This window comes from Miscanthus floridulus, chromosome 18 (genome assembly GCF_019320115.1).
Source record: "Miscanthus floridulus cultivar M001 chromosome 18, ASM1932011v1, whole genome shotgun sequence".
In the NCBI taxonomy this organism is placed as follows: Eukaryota; Viridiplantae; Streptophyta; class Magnoliopsida; order Poales; family Poaceae; genus Miscanthus; species Miscanthus floridulus.
In genome coordinates, this window is record NC_089597.1 from 11,022,977 (window position 1) to 11,041,127 (window position 18,151).

At 43.4% G+C, this 18,151-nt stretch overlaps 4 protein-coding genes across 5 annotated transcripts; 1 reads left to right on the top strand and 3 right to left on the bottom strand.

Annotated features, from left to right (window-relative positions):
• Positions 1 to 1,941: 1,941 nt before the first annotated feature.
• On the bottom strand, positions 1,942 to 4,171 carry LOC136520771 (acyl-CoA-binding domain-containing protein 1-like). Its single transcript, XM_066514425.1, has 4 exons — positions 4,003 to 4,171; positions 3,190 to 3,307; positions 2,344 to 2,406; positions 1,942 to 2,252 (listed from the first exon to the last, which is right to left on the bottom strand). Exons 1-4 carry the CDS (start codon positions 4,012 to 4,014, stop codon positions 2,170 to 2,172), a joined length of 276 nt encoding a protein of 91 aa, XP_066370522.1. The 5' UTR covers positions 4,015 to 4,171; the 3' UTR covers positions 1,942 to 2,169.
• A 1,281-nt stretch (positions 4,172 to 5,452) lies between these two features.
• Positions 5,453 to 8,158, bottom strand: LOC136522053 (superoxide dismutase [Fe] 1, chloroplastic-like). Of its 2 annotated transcripts, none has more exons than XM_066515842.1 (8): positions 7,961 to 8,158; positions 7,270 to 7,491; positions 7,004 to 7,198; positions 6,752 to 6,923; positions 6,530 to 6,648; positions 6,417 to 6,443; positions 6,302 to 6,325; positions 5,453 to 6,215 (listed from the first exon to the last, which is right to left on the bottom strand). In XM_066515842.1, exons 1-8 carry the CDS (start codon positions 8,108 to 8,110, stop codon positions 5,964 to 5,966), a joined length of 1,161 nt encoding a protein of 386 aa, XP_066371939.1. In that variant the 5' UTR covers positions 8,111 to 8,158; the 3' UTR covers positions 5,453 to 5,963. The 2 variants fall into 2 exon arrangements, with proteins under 2 accessions (XP_066371939.1, XP_066371937.1); XM_066515840.1 differs by having other exon boundaries at positions 7,270 to 7,497.
• Positions 8,159 to 10,378: 2,220 nt separating this feature from the next.
• LOC136523020 (protein CYCLOPS-like) lies at positions 10,379 to 13,809 on the top strand. The gene is made up of 11 exons (XM_066516803.1): positions 10,379 to 10,573; positions 10,815 to 10,861; positions 11,139 to 11,287; positions 11,409 to 11,452; positions 11,549 to 11,601; positions 11,688 to 12,325; positions 12,504 to 12,550; positions 12,632 to 12,677; positions 12,910 to 12,958; positions 13,058 to 13,186; positions 13,299 to 13,809. The coding sequence occupies exons 1-11, from the start codon at positions 10,379 to 10,381 to the stop codon at positions 13,417 to 13,419; spliced, it is 1,518 nt and encodes a 505-aa protein (XP_066372900.1). The 3' UTR covers positions 13,420 to 13,809.
• Positions 13,810 to 14,202: 393 nt separating this feature from the next.
• On the bottom strand, positions 14,203 to 15,202 carry LOC136522823 (uncharacterized). Its single transcript, XM_066516625.1, has one exon. The coding sequence runs from the start codon at positions 15,113 to 15,115 to the stop codon at positions 14,411 to 14,413; it is 705 nt and encodes a 234-aa protein (XP_066372722.1). The 5' UTR covers positions 15,116 to 15,202; the 3' UTR covers positions 14,203 to 14,410.
• Between the last annotated feature and the right edge of the window lie 2,949 nt (positions 15,203 to 18,151).

The following is an 18,151-nucleotide window of genomic DNA, read 5'->3' on the forward strand; positions in this document are numbered from 1 at the left end:
GTGTTAGATACAAACTGTTGTATCAGGTGTTATCTAATTCATATTCTAGTACTATAATAATGGAGCTAACGAGCTAACTTAGCCCAATGGCCAGTTGCCAATTTCTGTTATTTATGCCATTACTTATTTCAACCAGTATCATGAAGCACTCTTTTTTCCCCCCAATGGGTATTGCTGTGGCCTGAATGTGAATATTTTTCAGGTTTGCAGAAAATGTGGCTTGTTAGGCTACTACAATCATAAACTGAAGACATCATACTGTTCAATGTGCAAAAATGGGAAAAATATGGCCAAGATGAGGTTGTCATATGCTTGCAAACTTTTGTTACAGGTACTGCATAAGAGCATAATGTATTGTTGCTTTAATCATAGAACCTGATTTATTTTGGCGCTGCAATGTAATTGTTTTCCTAAGACTTCTTAACTGCCACAAAATTTGGGAACAGTTTTTTTCCAGGTACAGTACCCATCTGGTATATGTGCTAACGGATCATTTGTGTTTCAATTTTTGTTAAGATTAATTTCTCTTATACGGACTACTCTGTTTAGTTCCCAAAATGTAGGTTGTTTTAGCCTTCTATCTAAATGAAACCATCCTAGAACTTTTTTTTGACCCTTTACTTCGTTGCCACCTTGATATTATGCTACTAGTCACAAATGAAGTGCAGTGATGTCATTTAATCTACCATTTTTAAGCCTTATTCACAAGTCTAAAGTTATATGTTTAGAATTGGACTGATTGCATGCATAGGTTTTTCTTGCAGTTTTTCTAGACAAATACATGTCAGAGCTATTGCATTTTCGTTAATGGAGATGTTGGAGCTCTTTATCACCCCACCTATTTCTCTTTATAAATCTGCCTGCAGAAAATTGCACAATCCACTTAACCCAAATGAACTATCCTGGTATCGGTCCCATTCCCTAAATGATAAATCTCATTTCTTGGTAGGGGGAAGTAAAGTCATACTATGAGGGATTTTGTCAGCATTACCTTAACTCATTCTGCTAGTACATGTAGGGTTCCACATGTAGGGTTCCTGTGTAACATTATAGTTATGCTGTTTGATTGTTCATAAACCAAGTTACAATGCATTTGATTTCATTATGTTCACTTGTTTGATTTTCTATTTCAGGAATTGCATGCAATGAATGTTGTTCCACGCTTGAAGTTAACTGAAGTATGATACACGCTAGATGCTGGAACTGGACCAGAACATTGCTATCCAAAACAAAATACCGGGCAAGTGGCCGATTTGAACTGTGTTTCAGAGCTATATATATATAAGAAAACGTCCCTTGTAAATTATAGTCATCCCAACTAGCAGGCCACAGCCACACGCTGCAAAGTCCATTAGCCCATCAAAGCCCACCACCAGACCACAAATATCTCCGTGGTCGACGACCCTGCCGGCGACTCGTCCAGTCGTCCTTTTCCTCCGCCATCGCCTTCCTCGTCGATCGACAGGTCCACAGATACTCTTCAAATCCTACAAAACATGGCCTAAGTGTAGAAATAGTTCATCCAAGCTTTCATCCCATGGATCACTTTCCAAACTGGTAACTGTATTAGCAAATGGGTTACAAAAATTCATGGAGATTTTCTTTTTTTTTAATGAAAATCATGGAGATTTTATCTGCAACGCACGTAGAGTAGATGCAACAACTTTCAGGTAAGGAGTATTGCTAACTTGCACGCCATAAGCATACTGTACTGTGGCATGTAGTCTCGGTAAATAGGTTAAGCATATAACTGATTTAAAACAGCTAGGATGTTCCAATTCTGCTGCAAATGGCTCCGAAACCTGAACCACAAGATTGGTAAGTAATTCAGTGCGGTACAACACCTGTTGAGCTAGTCTCTCTGAACTTGTCACCAAGCAACAACTGGTAGATAAGAAGCACACAGCACAAGCTGCGCAATTCATGGCCAGGAGCCCAGGATTCAGGAACATGTGCCCAACAAACTTTTCAGGAGATGGTAATCTGACAGAGATATCCAATTTGTTTTCACGAGTTTACAGCCTTAAACGATGATGAGTATCCATGGAGACGGAAAAGTTACATGTATGGCAACAGAAACCATCAGAAATATAACAGTGATAAGATTTATTGACGACGTATAGCATGACTATATATATGCGACTATGGATCATGGTTTTTCTTAATAGCCTAGGAAGTGGATGCGGCGGCCTCCTCCAGCAGCTGCTTCACTTTGGTGATGTAGTCGGTCATTGCTTCATCCTTGGATTTCCCTGTTCAGAAAAAAAATTGCAAGGATGCAGAATGGTCAGTTGGGAGTTTGTTTAGAGGGAGATTGCACATTTGGAACAAGCCTGGACAAACCTTCAACAGCCTTCCAAGCATCCCATTTGGCTCTCTCTTTCAGGCTGAAAATGCCAGGACGCCCTAACAGACAAAACAGGAATGTTCAGTATGGAACTGTTACTAGCCAAAAAGCAAATTCAGCTTGCTTTGGAAAGGTTTGGAATACAGATGTGTGCTTTGATGTTCATAACACTCATAGAAGTAGTACCCTTTTTTCCATTGGAAAAAAAAGGCTAACCCAAATCTGACCACCTGATCTTTTCGAAAAAGGTAATCTGAAGAATCCGGTATATGAGGAAGCTTGTAGGGAAAGAGAGGTGCACAACAGCTTGCAAACTATATATGGAATCGTAAATATATATATGGAATCTCGCTTGTGTATATTTATTTTTTTTGAAAACATATCTCGCTTGTGTATATAATAAGGAAAGGAATCGAAGCATTGCACATTAACAATTAATCAAAAGGTTACTTGGGATGCTAGTTACTCCTGTATTCAAGGAAATCAAAATGTTTTCCTTGCAATTCCAAAGTGACAACTGATTTTCTGCACCATAAGTGGAAATCTGAAATTCTGTTTGGCCTCGCCATCTATACTGACAAGGTGTTCCATAAAAACATGAGGCCCCAGAATCCAAAAGCGCACACGCCCGCCCGCCCCACAAGCATGAAATCCATGGCAAAATCAAGCACATCACAAGGCAAACAAGCGTGCTGTTCTGTCGTTAGAATCAATACTCTTCTGTCTTGATTCGCCACGGAAAACCATGAGCATTGCAGGACAAACTTGAGAGCAGACGAAATTAAAGCTTGTAGCATCCGAGCGGTACGAGATTCATCAACAAGACAAAAACGCAAACGTACCGGTGTTGACATCGCCGACGGTGGCCTGCTTGTACAGCCCGTAGAGGATGAGCTTGTTCTCGTTCGTCGTCGTGTCAGGCAATGTCTTGGCCTTCTCGGCGTGCTCCTCAAACTCCTCCTGCAAACGAAAGAATCACAGAGAAGGTTAACCAACCAAGCAGTCTATTTCATCAGCATGGGCATGGATGGCTTTGCTAGCAGTGTCGGGCTGTCGGCACTATGGTAGCTTGCATAATATGGTTAGTGGAGAGAAACTGATCCGCCGAGCTTCCAGCAATCAATTGCCATAGATAGCTTTGCAAGTGGTAACAAACTAACAGTGCTGTACGTGCTTCGGCAGTCGGCATGGTCGCAGACAGACAGTACAGTGCTACTCTAGTTTGCAGCAACGATTTCAGAACTACGGGGTGTTGCTAACTTGCACGCCATAATAAGCAGACGATAGTCACAACAGTTTATTAGTAGGTAAATAAAAAAAGGTTTGGACCGTACTAGTTAACGAAGGCAGCAAGGCCCTACTGTGCCATTGGCTCTGAAACCTGAACCACAGAATCCGTCAGCGACGACGCCAGCGGTCCACCTAATCCAGACTCTGAACTTGTTGCCACCCACCAAGCAACAACTGAACCGGCCGGTAAGATCACAACCACACAGCAGCTGACAGCACAAGCATCAACTAATTCACCAGCGAAGCCGGCGGTCCCAAATCGACCTCTGGACGCTGCAGGTTTTGCTCCACGACCACAACCCAACACATCTCTTCTTGGAATTGGAATTGGAAGATACAAATAAGTCTAGATAGAGGATCCGTACCTGCAGACCCATGGCGACGAGACGGCGGCGCTGCTCTCGGGATGCCTCGGCTCGTTCTTGGCGGTCGATTGAGTCGAGGGGACGGGGCGGGGAGGTCCAAGCTGGACGCGCCTCTTGTTTATATCTACTGGCGATGGTGATTGGCGAGGTGAAGGCAGCAAGAGGAAGGAAGGTGGTTTTGCTGAACAGGGCCTCCCACTTGGACTTATTTACAACTGGTACCAGGACCGTGTCCGTACGTGGCGCGATCCGGGCCTCGTGTTGGTTCGTGTGTGGCGACGACTCCTCTGCGTAGTTGCGTTGGTGGATTCCATTAAAAATAAATAATATATCTTTACGTTAAAAATAAATAGAGTATTACGTGCAAAATATATAATAGATCTTTCTGGATCCGATTAGGTTCACCCGATTTCTTTTTTATCTTATTATGTTCTTTTTTCATGTAATCGCAGAGTAAGAATAAACAAGATTACGAACTAAAATAAAACAAAGAAGATATGGCGAAAAGATTCACCACCGTGTGTGATTTGAAAATTTCTCCTCTATTCTTTTCGTCTTTCACACCCTCTCACATTATTCATGTCCGGTTTTACTGAGTAATAATACGTGTTGAATTAGAGATTACTTAGAGTCCTATTTGGTTTATTGTCCCATGACCCGAACTGACGACCAAGATGAATTAGAGATTAGAGTTCTAATTGATTTATGTTCGGTTCGTGATCCAAACTCAAAGCACATGCTTATACGAGTTAGAATAACCCACGTCTAAGCATGTTACTTGGTCTAATTTCAAAATATATTAGAATAAGTTTCAAAGACGGTGGATATATATTTCGTTGCAACGCATGGACATGTTTGACTATACAACATTTACATTAGTCGAGAACTTGAATTCACGGGAAGAAGAAATTCCACCGTGAGAGGCCAGGTCCGCTGAGTGGTCCAAGGCTTGGATTTCAGAAGTCGTCCTGAACGAGGAACGATGCCACAAAAGAGCATTAGTTGAAGGGTTCTTTTTGTGGAATGTACGTTAGTCCGCGTTCCTCGCTACCAAGATCAGCATTTTTTTTTGAAGAAGAAGAAGAAGAAATCATAATCAGCAACTAACCTAACAATGTGAAGCTATAGCGTGTTAGACTACAGATGTCTGATTATCCTAATGTCCACTTGGGCAACAAGGTATAGCAAAGGTAGTGAGCGTTGCTGCAAAACTGATCATGCAAAGGTGCTTCTGAGATTATCCATGGCCTCACATTTTTTTGTTCACGACGCCGTGGCTTAACGAGAAGCTTGTTTGATTTGCACTCAGTACATGAGTAGGGTAGGTCTATTTATGTGTATTATATCACTGGACAAGAGCAGCAGGCACAGAGAGAGACTCCCACAGCATAAAATAGGCCATATATAAAAATGAAGTGAAAATAAAACAAAGCTGGGCAGATTCCTTAACAAATGGGTACATTCTCCCTACTCACATGTCACTGTTCAAACATCCAAAGGGCCTATCCAAAACGAACAAGACTGATGAGTGACAACATTATATTTATCCATATAATTCTTGCACCCTGCAGCCTTGGTTCGTCAACCAATGGTTCAGAAGTCGGAACACACAAGCCATGTCTTCCATTGTCACTCACATCCCACAAGGAATACCATTATACCAAGCAAAACGAATTCTGGGCGCCTGGCGCGTTTCTGCCTACTCTACATTTCTACCTCTACCCTAATCCTACTTATCAAAACTTATCCCAACCCCTTCACAGTACTGAGGCCTGAGGGTGTATGCAATGCAGCCTCAACAGACCAATATGCCCATGCAAGCTATCAAGACTGTCATCAGGAAAAGGTTCGTCACCTTTTTCCCTGGTATTTGCGTTGCAGGTCCATCCCCATCTTCGCAGCACCATTCAGCTACACAAGGGGCCTGATACACCTCAATACCTCATTCACCAGCTGTGTTGTCATGCCTCCACAGGACTGCTCCTGGCGACCTCTTGGTCTCCTTGCCTCCCTGTCGATCTGCCTTGCCGAGTGCGAGGCCTAGCTCTACTCTGTCCATTCGCCTGAGCTAAATGCTGCTTCCTTAGGATTCTTCTGCGGAGACTCTCATCTCTTTCTACTGCCCGTACAACGGCTTTTTTGAGCCTCGACTCGACTATTTCCCACGACACAAGCTTCTCTAGAATCGCAGAAACATAATCAGCCCTTCGATCCTGTAAGATGAAATGGAAGCTAAACATGTCAGAGAAAATGTACTATTTAACTGCTGGCAAACTTCAAGCAACATTTTCCATCTAACCTCGTAATCCAGGTAGTACGCATGCTGTTCCCACAGGTGAAGAGAATTGTTAGTAAAGATGTATTTTTAGGAAAAAAAGGAAAGGAAAGGAAAAATACATTTGCGAAAACTGTACCTCCCAAACATCAATCGCAAGGAGTGGCTGCCAAAGAAATAGATTCATGAGACTCCAGTGGATACATGGACTCATGGTGATATAAGGGAGAAAGTTGTAGAGTTGATACTCACAGAGTGGCCCCAGACAAGAGGGTTGATGGCATTTGGAGTCTTTGAGATGACCAGCCTACCATAGTTGTCCGATGGGATTGGGCTTCTTGATTTCACATAAGGCAAACCGCTTCCTTTGTCTACAAGCAGTTACAGAAAAGATTTATGTTCATCTGACCAACATGTGCAAGTTACACATATTAGAACAGTGAAGGTAAGAGGCATGGTGTCAGCATCACTTACAGGAAAGCCAAACCCATCCAGAACCAAATTGAGTTAGTGCAGCATCCATGAATTGTCGGATCATACCCTCATAGGAGCCAAAGTCTCTATCAATAAATTTCAAAAGCCGTTCTGGTGGCTTGCCTCCACCGCCAGGTTTCATGGATTGCCAATAGAAATCATGGTTCCATACCTAAATACATGGTCAAGAATTAGCCACTTGAAGCATACACAAGTAACCACAGATGCACCGCACTCCATGGTCAATGGTACCTGTGCGGCATGGAAGAAGGGGGGATGGGGCTCCTCCCTGCCCTCGTTGAAGGAGGCGAGCATCATCTGTCCCAGCGACATGCCTTCCCACTCGCTACCACCAATCATGCCATTGAGCCGATCCACGTGAATCTGCTGATGAACTCCCCAGTGCTGCTGCACAGTCTCCTTGCTTATGTATGGCTCCAGAGCATCCTACATTACCATCCTGGGTATCTATCATTCCATTCGCTACTAATCTTAGCAAATCAGCGCTGAGTACGTACCAAAGGATAAGGAAGTGGCTGCTGCTTTATCCACTCAACATCCTCAGGCAGCGAAGAATCCAGTTCATCTTCGGTATCAACATCAGCATCAATGGCGTCATCAGCTGCAGCCTCAAGGCCTGCTTCGTCGTCAGTAGCATCACCATCAACACTGTCATCCTCGGTCACCACATCCACCTCATTGGCGCAATTAAATTTTGGGCAATTCCGTCCCCTCGTCCTCTGTCCCTGATCAAAAGCATTCACTCTATCACATCAAACTCAGCCTTGCAACCAAATCGGGGAGGCCTCCTTGACTAAAGAAAAATGGTACAACTGACATGAAGATAGTGCTGCAGGTCTTTATTTTTACAGTGAAAGATGGTAGTAATCTTCTGAGATTTTTTTTTTAAAAAAAAGGAAAAAGATATTGTAGATAACCTACTACTTGGTATTGGAAATGGTTCAACAAGAAGTCAAAACATGACCTGTTATTGCACTAGAAAATAATCACAAAAATAAAGTAAATGTTGTTGCACAGACGAACACAAGAACCCCTTCCCAGTATCAACCGGACCAATCACCGACCACAGGCTACATACAGCTCATAACAGCGCACAGATAACCAAACAAAGACAAGGACACCTCCCAATTCGAGCTACCAACTAATGAACGGCAAGGGGAGGAAGAAGGGGCGGGGGGAAACGCTCACCTCGGCGCCTCTTCTCCGCAGGAGGACGAGGCGGCGGCCAAGCCGACGGGAGTCGCCGCCGGCGCGCAGGGAGCAGGATGCGACGCTGGAGGAGGCGACGAGACCGAGAGAAATGCCGCCGCCCACTGCCACCAGCGCGGTGGACGCCATGGACGCGCTTCGCTTGTGGACGGACGGGGAAGCCTTCCGACTTGGGTTGCGAGCGAGGCAAGACGAGATGAGGCGGAGGGGATAAGCGCGGCCTTGTGGGCTGAAACGGAACCGTGATTTGGGCCTCTAGTTTTTCAGCCCATTCGTGACCCACATTTTATCCAGCCCATGTGAATGCTGTAAGGCGTAGCATGTTTCTACGTGGGCCGCTTGCAAGGCCCAGAAGTGCAGCCGTCGCGTGAAGGCTTAGTTGCCAAACTACGCTTTCTTCCATAAACTAAACGTCTGAACCTGAACGACTCTTGAAGCATGCGTGAAGCCAGCAAAAACCTGCACTGCACTGCGTATATATATATTGTAGATTTGTAAGAAGCATCTCCAGATCCTTCCTTCGAATATTCATATGATATCAAGACCCAATCATGAACCGCGTTTGGTAGAAACGTACTAGAATATCTTTTTTATTTGTCCGGAATAATGCAGGCAGAGGCAGGCACGCGCAGTGGTGACGGACTACCCCTGAACTGGCCCGGCCCTCCTCCTCCTCGCATCGACACCGGTCAGGGACACTGTCAAAGATCTGAAAGCAAGTTGCAGTTTGGCACTCCGGCGAGGCCATGAGTGGGATTAACAAATGCGGGCCTCTGATCTGAGGTCAGACGACGGGTGCGGTCGCAGTCGCCGTCGCCATCGCCGGGGGCCGATGGCGCGTCCGCTTGCGTGCCGGCGGCAGAATCCGTCCTTGCGCCTGTGCCGCCGGCGGCGGCTTGCCGCAATGGACAACAGCTATGCTGCTCCGTCTCTGCAAGATTAGTACAGTTTGGTGTAGAATACTTGCTGTGTGATCGTAGCTGATGCTGACAGACCACCTAATCCGTGGTGTTTATTGTTGTACACAAGCAGTCAGGGATGTATCTGGACGGACAGTCGAGGGAGGGAGATCTTGCATTGGTTGATTGTCCTGGTCAAACCCTCATGGAGTCTTTTGTTTCTGTAAATGGAAGTTGGATGGGAAAGACAAAGGTCAGTGTCAGTGAAAATCATATGCAGATTCATGTGAATTCATCAATAGACCGGCCCCTTCAGTTGATTCAGGAAAGGTAGAAGAGTACAGTTTTTGCTGTGTTACCTAAACCAGTAAATTTGTCTTTTCACTGCTGCAGATAGAGGAGCATGTCAAGGATTTTTTAAAAAAAATACATATATTTTTAAATTAAAATTTGCATTTGGAGATTTTCAGCTCTGTGTTTCAGTTACAGAAGAAACTCAAACAGGAGCCGTTGTCAGAATCAGCAGAAGCTTCCAAAGGAAAGCTTTTTTGCTACAAAAACTATATCAACAATTAAACATGACGAGAGGAGCCAGTTTACCTTACCAGTAATAGAAGAAATGATCTGGTGAGAGGTTCATGTCAAGGAGGCTCCAAACCGGCGCTTTTGAGCCTTGCGTCAGTATGTATTATGTATGATTCAAAGATGTCGCTGTAATGCCGAGTAAACCTATGGGCACTTAGACTGGCCATCCACTTCCTCCAATTGCTGCATTATATTATCTTAATACCCATATCATAGATGCTCTCAATTTCAACACCTAGGAGGTTAGGACCAAGTTGCTACAGATTAATCCGTGAACTAGGAATTCTGAAGCATATAGAACAAAACCGATGCAAACAGTTCAAACATTTGATGTTCCTGTGTAAACATAGAACATAGCAAAGAGAAATCTAGAGCAGCTGTCAGAACATTTGTCCAAGCTTTGTGTTGCATTTTTTTCAGACCATCTAAGAAGATGTCAGCATAAGGAGATGTGTAATTCAAGCAATGTACTGCTTTTCTGTTCATACATATACATAATATGGACCGCGTGTGCGTGTTCGTTCATTGGCGCGAAAGTGGCCAAATTCTTCATAGGCTGATTTTTCCACTGATGAGACAAAATGAGGAGAACGGAATCTTTGCCTCCAATGAAGGGGAAGATACCTGCCATCACTTTGTTTAGTCCCAACTAGTGCCACACTCAACTAGTACATGTCTTCTGTGCTTGAACTCTTCTGCCAAGCACCATTTTATAAGATTAATTGGTGTTTTAGGTGGGATTCTATTTTATATTATCTCATTTGTTTCATTGCTTCTGTTGCTTGAATTTCAAGTGATTTGCCCTTAGTGACCCTACTACTGCAATACTACTAAAGACAGCTTTTCGCGAATCCTGTTATCAATCTGGTCAATTGTTGCACCAGGAGAGGGGAGGTTGAGCTGAGAGGGGTCCATGGAGATGGAGGGGAGGGGCCTATCTGATTTGTTCAGGAACACCAGCGAGGAGATCTTCCTCAAGGCAGTGATGGAGAACTCAATGGGAGTGGCAGCAGCGCCAAGCATGGAGATGCTGGGGTTCAAGAACATGTCGCAAGGTCTCAGAGAAGATAGCGAGGAGTTGTTCAACAGCTGGCTTATGAATGGAGAGGCAAGAATTCTGAATTTTTCTTGTTGTTTATTTTTCTCTCTGAGTATGAAGATGATATAGTTCGTGGTTCAGAAGATATGGTCCCTTTTGCTGGGGATCACTCACTTCTTCTATCATTTCAGAAAGTACATAGCGGATCTTTTGTAAGCTATATGAACATGAATGCTAAAGTGCCACTTACTATGTTGGCTGATCTCTTACTTCGAATCTGTCACCTAAATATATGGCTGTTTATTTGCAGATCCCAGGATTTGGTTCAGTGAACAATCGCCCTCGACAGCCATCTAGGTAAGAAATTGTGTACTTAGGTGGAGCGAACACCTCAAAACAAATATCAGTAATTTAGTTGAAACTAATCTCAAAAAAAGGTTATCTGAACTCATATGCCTCAGATACTAAATAGATCGTATTAAACATTTTTTTTCTAAAGAGAAAAGCTCTGACTGAAAGCATATAAAGGTTCGCATATTACCCAATTAAAGGTTGGAAAAGCATGAAAGGTCTACTCCTATGATTTGGTTAACTGCAACTCCTACCTCACAAGGTGTTGTCCAAAACTATGCAGGTTGTCATCAGAAGCTGCAGCAGGCCTTCCGAATCAACAGCATGACATTGCTCAACAAAATTTTCTCACTGACAACTTGGTTCCACAGAACTTAGCAATTCCTTCAGTCGAATATCCAAATAACCACAACCAGCAATCACTCAAGTACTGTATTTATACGCCAACATCACCTTCCACAGTTTCTTAAAAATAAAATCACATTCTACTTTATGATCTATGTATTATAAGTTTTATTGATCTTGCTTTTTTGCCATAACAGAAATGCAGCAGCAGCAGAGAAGGGAATGCAAGCCAGTGACCTACTTCTAGCAAAAGTTAGTCATCTTCACAATCCAGTTGCTACCATATTCACAAATTTGTATATGAGTAAAAAAAAAAGCAGTAATTTTTCTTATTTTATCCATTTCTAGGCCTGGTTCCACAGCACTCAACCAATGACTAGAAGTCGTTCGTCAGAGTTAAGGCAGGACCTTCTGATTCCATGTGCACTATTACCTTCCCGCATGAAATATATGGTTCTTGACTCAATTTTCTTGGTCATATTTACAGGAGGAGGTATGCTGCAATGCAAACTAATTTGGCACCAATAACTATAGGAAGCATTGAAGCAACTAACCAATTAAAACAAGATTTTACAAACACAACAAACAGCACACCAATGAGCAACACACCTGTTCATACACCAAAGTTTGTATCTCCTTCAAGTTCATCAACATCCCCTCTGGATAATCCACATATGGCAGCACAAGATACTGTTACCTCAGTGGTGAGCATGCTCAAGGACACGCTTGAGCGCAAGAAGCTTGGTAGCCATGCTAACAAAGACACCTCAGTAGGCAATTCTTTTGGATTCTATACTCAGCAGTTTCAACAGAACATTCTTGGAGGAACAGATTTCTTTCCCATAGTGACAACTGCCCAAGTTGAGGATTCCCTGATGCTTCCCAAGGTTGAGAGGCCCATGGAACCAAACAATGGTAACTTCGTTGCTCCTGCAAACCAGGTTTGGTTCAGTGCAGCGTCTCGAGAGCCTTCGCACAGTGGATCCTCTACTGCTATGACCACTCATTCAGCTGGATTTGAAATGTGTGATGAGCTACCTCCCACAGGGCAAGCGATGTCTGTTTGTGAGAGCACTAGAAAAAATGCTGCAAATGGAACAACCGACTGCAAATCAAAAGGCAAAGGTATACTTCTATCAATACAGATATCCTTGAGTTTAGCAAAACTTTACTTGGCCTGACACAAATACTTATGAGTCACAACATGGATGTGAGAATGCTTGATCTTTTCTCCTATAACGATGTCATTGTTATCATGCCATGGGAGAATAAAATTGTGTTTATATTTGTTCAAAATGTACAGAATACAGAGAGAGGGTACAAAAGGATACTTTGAAAGATGAGAGAAAGGTAAGTTCAACTCATACTTCTGAGCATCAAAAGTTTGTTCTGTTGAATTATTTTAATATGGATCATTTTTCTCATTTGCAGAAAGCAGCCCTAACTCGAATGGGATCCATTTCATCGGAACAAGCAGGTATATCCAACAGATAACTTATTTTTAGGTACCAAATAATTGGTATATGGTCATTTCTCGAAATAATCACTCACCCTAAACACATGTTCATAAGATATTTGGGGGAACTTGAATATATGAAATTGTCATGTAAGTATGTACTTGTGTCAAATGAGCATAGTCGCTTAAATATCATATACTACCGTGCAGTTTCTTCTTAATCACCAAACAATCTAATTAGTTAACTCTGCAGCTGATGATGGAGATCCTACAAAGAAGCGCAGGGTTGAGCGCTCACGCAAGTATGTGATGGTTTTCTCTTCTTTCAACAAAATGGTCTTGACCAATGAGTTATAATTATCATACAGTATGTGATGTTCCATTACATTCTTATGGTTTAGAATGGCAGAAGCAAAGGAAAGAAGTTCCACACCAGTAATACCATCTGACATGCAAGCCGTACTTAAACGCTGCGAAACCCTAGAGAAGGAGGTCCGATCACTAAAACTTAACCTGTCTTTCATGAACAGGTGGGTACACTGCTGCAAGGACAAGTTTCCAAGGAAAATTCTTGTCAAGTAATCACAGGCCACCTTTGTAAACCTATTTAATTAAATTAAATGTTTATAAACACGATTTCAGGAAAGATTCAGAGCAGACCAAGCAGATCGAGGAGCTACAGAAGCAAAACGAGGACTTAACCGAAGAGAAGGAGCGGCTGCTGGAAGAGATCGAAAGAATTGTCTCCGACCCCAACACATGAGCACCCAATCATTTTTTACCCTTTTCTATATACTAATAGAATTAGACTTGAAATGGTCCTAGATACAAATACATACACAATCCAGCAGGGCAGCAAGAATTAAGTGCTGGCCTAAATGTACTATTCTTTCCTTGTTATCACAAGTTTAACGTATACGAATACCAACAAGCAAAGGGGTCAGAGATTACAGTTTACTTCCTATGACTTAATTGATTACAGCATGAAATGGAGCCCAAAAAAAGGTGGCAGCATCTTGGCCTCTTGGGTATCAGAACAGGAACTACATTATTTCAAGGTTGGTTCAGATTTGAGTATACAAAGACAGCACCACATATAACAAAGAGCAGGAAGAACTTTCATTTCAGGGATATTTCAGAGACAAAACCACCACATTTCATCATGATCCCAGTATTGTATGGTATGTATGTGCCTAAATGCAATAGTATTGTATGGTCCGTGGCGTGCGTGGGTCTGGGTAATCGCAAGATTACCGTGTAATGCTTAAACCATCTTCCTCCTCTTAATGAAAAACGTGCTATGGCACGGCGCGGGAAAAAAATGCCATAGTTGTCACTGTAGCAAACTAGCACTTACATGCGAGCATCTGAACATATGATCTGTAGTTTCGTTTCAAGCTTCGACAGATTAAAAGATGCTAAGCTTTGACAGAACAAAAGATGCTAAATGATTTCCAATTTACCAAGCATGAGAGTTTCAGTTAAATAGTTAATGATTCAAACATGAGAAATAAGACAAACATGTTCATATTCAAATGATTAATACAGAAACAACCATCAATTCGATTCCATTTTGGATATAACCATCATCTCGATTCCATTTCATCATCATTCCAATCCAGCACGATTCCATTTCATCACCATTCCAATCCAGCAGTTGCGACACAACCACACATCACATTTCCAAGAATAGCACCCCACGATCGCCAACGAACAGATAAAAAAACTAGAGCAGCACATACAACGACCTCCGCTCAGTGCTTGTTCCTCGGCGAGGAACTCCTTGCCCCAGCCGCCGATGATGGCGCCGCGGCCTTTGCAGCAGCCTTCCTCTTTGGCGACGCCCACGCCGGCGCCCCAGCAGCGGGTGCAGAAGCCTTCCTCCTCGGCGACGTCCTCGCCGGCGTGGCGGCACCAGCCTTCTGCTTCTTCTCCACCATCTGCTGCTGCGGCTGCTGCTCCGCGGCGATGCGATCGAACTCGTCGCTGAGCTTCCTCGCGCGCGTCTTCTTGGCTGCGGTGACGATGGCCGCGAGTGGCTCGTCCTCCTCTTCCTCCTGCGACTCGTCGGACCCATCGGAGTCCTCGTCGTCGTCGACGAGCTCCCGCTTCATGGCCCGCTCCCGCGCCGCCACCTCCTCCTCGTCCTCGGAGGCGTCGTCGTCGGATCCGAGCGCGGCGAGCGAGGCGGGCATGTGGCCGGCGGAGCGGGTGGCCTTGGCCTTGGCCCTGGCGTCGCGGCGCGCGCTGCGGCGGAGCTTGTCGATGGAGCCCTCGATGCGGCCCTGCAGGCGGAGGCGCTTCACGCTGAAGCCACCCATGGACCAGTGCGCCTCGCGCGCCCACTCAAGGAGCGGGTCCGTGACGGATGCCGGCGGGTCGACGCGGTCGCCCGGGAAGAAGCGCGGCCTCGGCAGGCCGCTGCCGTAGAACCGGCCGGGTCCGAGCGCCACCACCATGCTGATCTATCGCTCTCGGTTGTGGATCTGTCGCTCTCGGGTAGATCTGCCCCTCTCTGGATCTCGGTAACAGCAAGCGGCGGAGTGTGGGGGAGGAGAGAGGAATCGGGGGGAGTTTATAGGAGGAGGGGGCGCGTGGCGGGGAGGATAGGCGAGTTTGGCGCCAAGAAAGTGGCGGTAAAAGGCTCGGTGGATCGAAATGGGGATCGGGCGGCCGGGCGCGGGAAAGTCGCCGCCGCGTCGTGTGAATCGGAGGGAAATATGGCGGGAGCCCGCTGCTTCCCTCGCGGCGCTGACACCGGGGCCCCACCGGCCCGCTGCACTTCAGTTCACACGAACACACGGCCCAGTTGAAGATTGGAGACTAAGAGTTGACGTAGCTGTTTTACTGGACCGGCCTAGTGGACTCGCTCGTCGTGCTGATCGTCGACCTGTGGGCTGGCTGACTAAGATATGGCCCATCTGTGGCCTCCTCAAGTGCTGAGAGAGGCTAGGCCAACCTTAATATTTTGTTTGATTCTTTTTGAAAAAAGTCCATGTTACCCCCCTTAACTTTTGTGAAAGTCTATTTTTCCTCTCTAAACTCTAAAACCAGGTAAACCATCTCTCTAAACTTTTAAAACAATTCGTTTTACCTCCCTGACCGGTTATAAGCAGTTTTCAAATACGGTTTTGTCTTTTTCTTTTTTATTTATTTCGGCTGGATTTTTGAAAAATTATAGTAAATCATAGAAAATTAATAAAATAGAAAATCCAATTTTGTTGGACTCTACATGAGTAGATCTACACATTGAACATATAATATGGTATGCTTTAGTATAAATTTTTTGTTGTAGCTTTAGATATATGAGTTTCTGTAATTAATTCATAACTGCAGTTTTTACGGTTCAATTGTGGTGAAATTTGTATGGTGAGCTAATTATTGTATGCTTGAACTGTAGTAAAATTTTCATACTCATTAGATCATGTATAACTTAGTTATAGATTTATTTAGGTGTATGCTTGTTAAAAAGTATTTATAACCAGCATATATTATCATAGTATTGTAAATATTAACTTATATTATGAACGCCATGGTCATCATAAAATAAATTAGTTTTTAAATTTTATAAAAAATTATAAAACATAACTAAACAAATATATAACATTTTTATCATTGTTTGTCACATGTTTAATAGTTTTTTCTCCCGTTGTAACACACGGGCATATTTGCTAGTACGAGAAAAAAAATGCAAAAAAGGTGACACATTGCTGACTGTAAAGCATATAAAAGGTAATCATGGCACCTAAACAAATCATTCGTATCGACACCGACATTAATAATGTTGCAATCCACAGCCCATCGCCTCGCATTCATCGACTACCGGGCTATAATGAAATTATTAAAAAGCTAATAGAGGCTGACCACCACCAAAGGCGGTGTAATTAGAAGTTTCTAATCTAAATTATAAACTACTACATATTCAGCCCCTTTGAAGTTAGATTATTGACCGATGAACTCATTAACCAATAACCACCATGTGAATGTGATTAAACTGTTGAGCCTCATACAATGATTTTATGCTAAAGGAGTACTGACATAAGTAGTTTCTTCGTCTCTTAGAGAAGATTATATTTCTTTGCCATAAAGAGAAATACAATTTTCTATACCTTTTAGACCCCATGATTTTAATATAATTAGTGAAAGCATATATAATTCTTTGAATCGGTGTGATATTGCCCTATGAGAAAAGGGGGGAAAAAGTAAAGTCGCAATCTTTCTTTCAACATGAAACATGCCATCTCATAAAAAATGAAATCCTTTTGATACAACAATACAATACACTATATCCATTTATATTTCATAGTAAATTTTTCTATACTTAGTGAAATCACAGAAGAATAGCAAAATTGCTGGTCATTTTCCTAAAATAGTATGAAAAAGAAAGGTACCAACATACATTCATACCCCTTCGTTACAAAAACAATTCTTACTTTATTTGGTAAATTTTATTAAGAAGTATTAATATGTATGATACCGAGTAAGAACCTTCAAATCTATCAAAAAACATATGTTTACATTAAACATATTTAAAACCGTAAATATTGATATAGTTAACAAAACAAAATTAGTAAAACTTTAAAAAATGTAGTTAAGTTTGTAAAACCTTTTTGAACGGGGGAGTACTACCTCCGTTCCTAAATAAATCCATTCTTAGAATTGTTGTAATCAAACTTTTAAGAGTTTGACCGTATTTATAGAAAATAGCACTAAAATTTGTGACGTCAAATTAGTATCATCAGATACTTCCTCCGTTCCAAATTATAAGTCACTTTGACTTTTTGGTACATCTATTTTGATATGCATCTAGATATAATAATATGTCTAGATACATAGCAAAATAGATCTCCCACAACTAAGGGCCTGTTTGGTAGGGCTCTGGCTCCTCTGAAAATGGCTACGACTCTAGCTCCTTTGAAGGAGCAACTCCTTTGGAGGAGCTAAAGCCGTTCTGAAAAATGTTTGGCAAAACGGCTCATTCGCACTAGACGATGTGAACCCACAGCAAGGAGCCGCGCGAAGCTCGTTTTTAGGCTTCTCCTACGCAGGCAAAAAATGGCTCCGCCTCTTGACCGGCTCTCCATGCGGAGCCCTTTCTAAAATAGGCGTTTGGCACAGCTCCTGCAAGAGCCGGAGCTGAAGCCTCTGCAGGAACCCTGCCAAAGAGGCTCTAAAAAGAACAAAACGTGAATACTTTTTGGTGCGATATTTTAACGTGGGCCTATAGTCCTGCCTCCTGCAATCCCACACCCCACGCTCCTTCCGCCCGTGCCTAGCAAAAAAGACAAGAAGAAACCTGGCTTCCCCCGGCGCCCGCGCATGATCTCATTCCGCTCGCTTTTCCCACCGTGCGTAAAACTCCTCCTCCAATCACGCAATCTCCCCCTCCAATCACGGATTCTCTATGGCATGCGATCTGTGGCTCTAGCATCCGCCCTCGCTGTCTAGCGCCGCCACCGTGAGACCTCACCCTCTCCCTCACGCCGCCGTCGCCA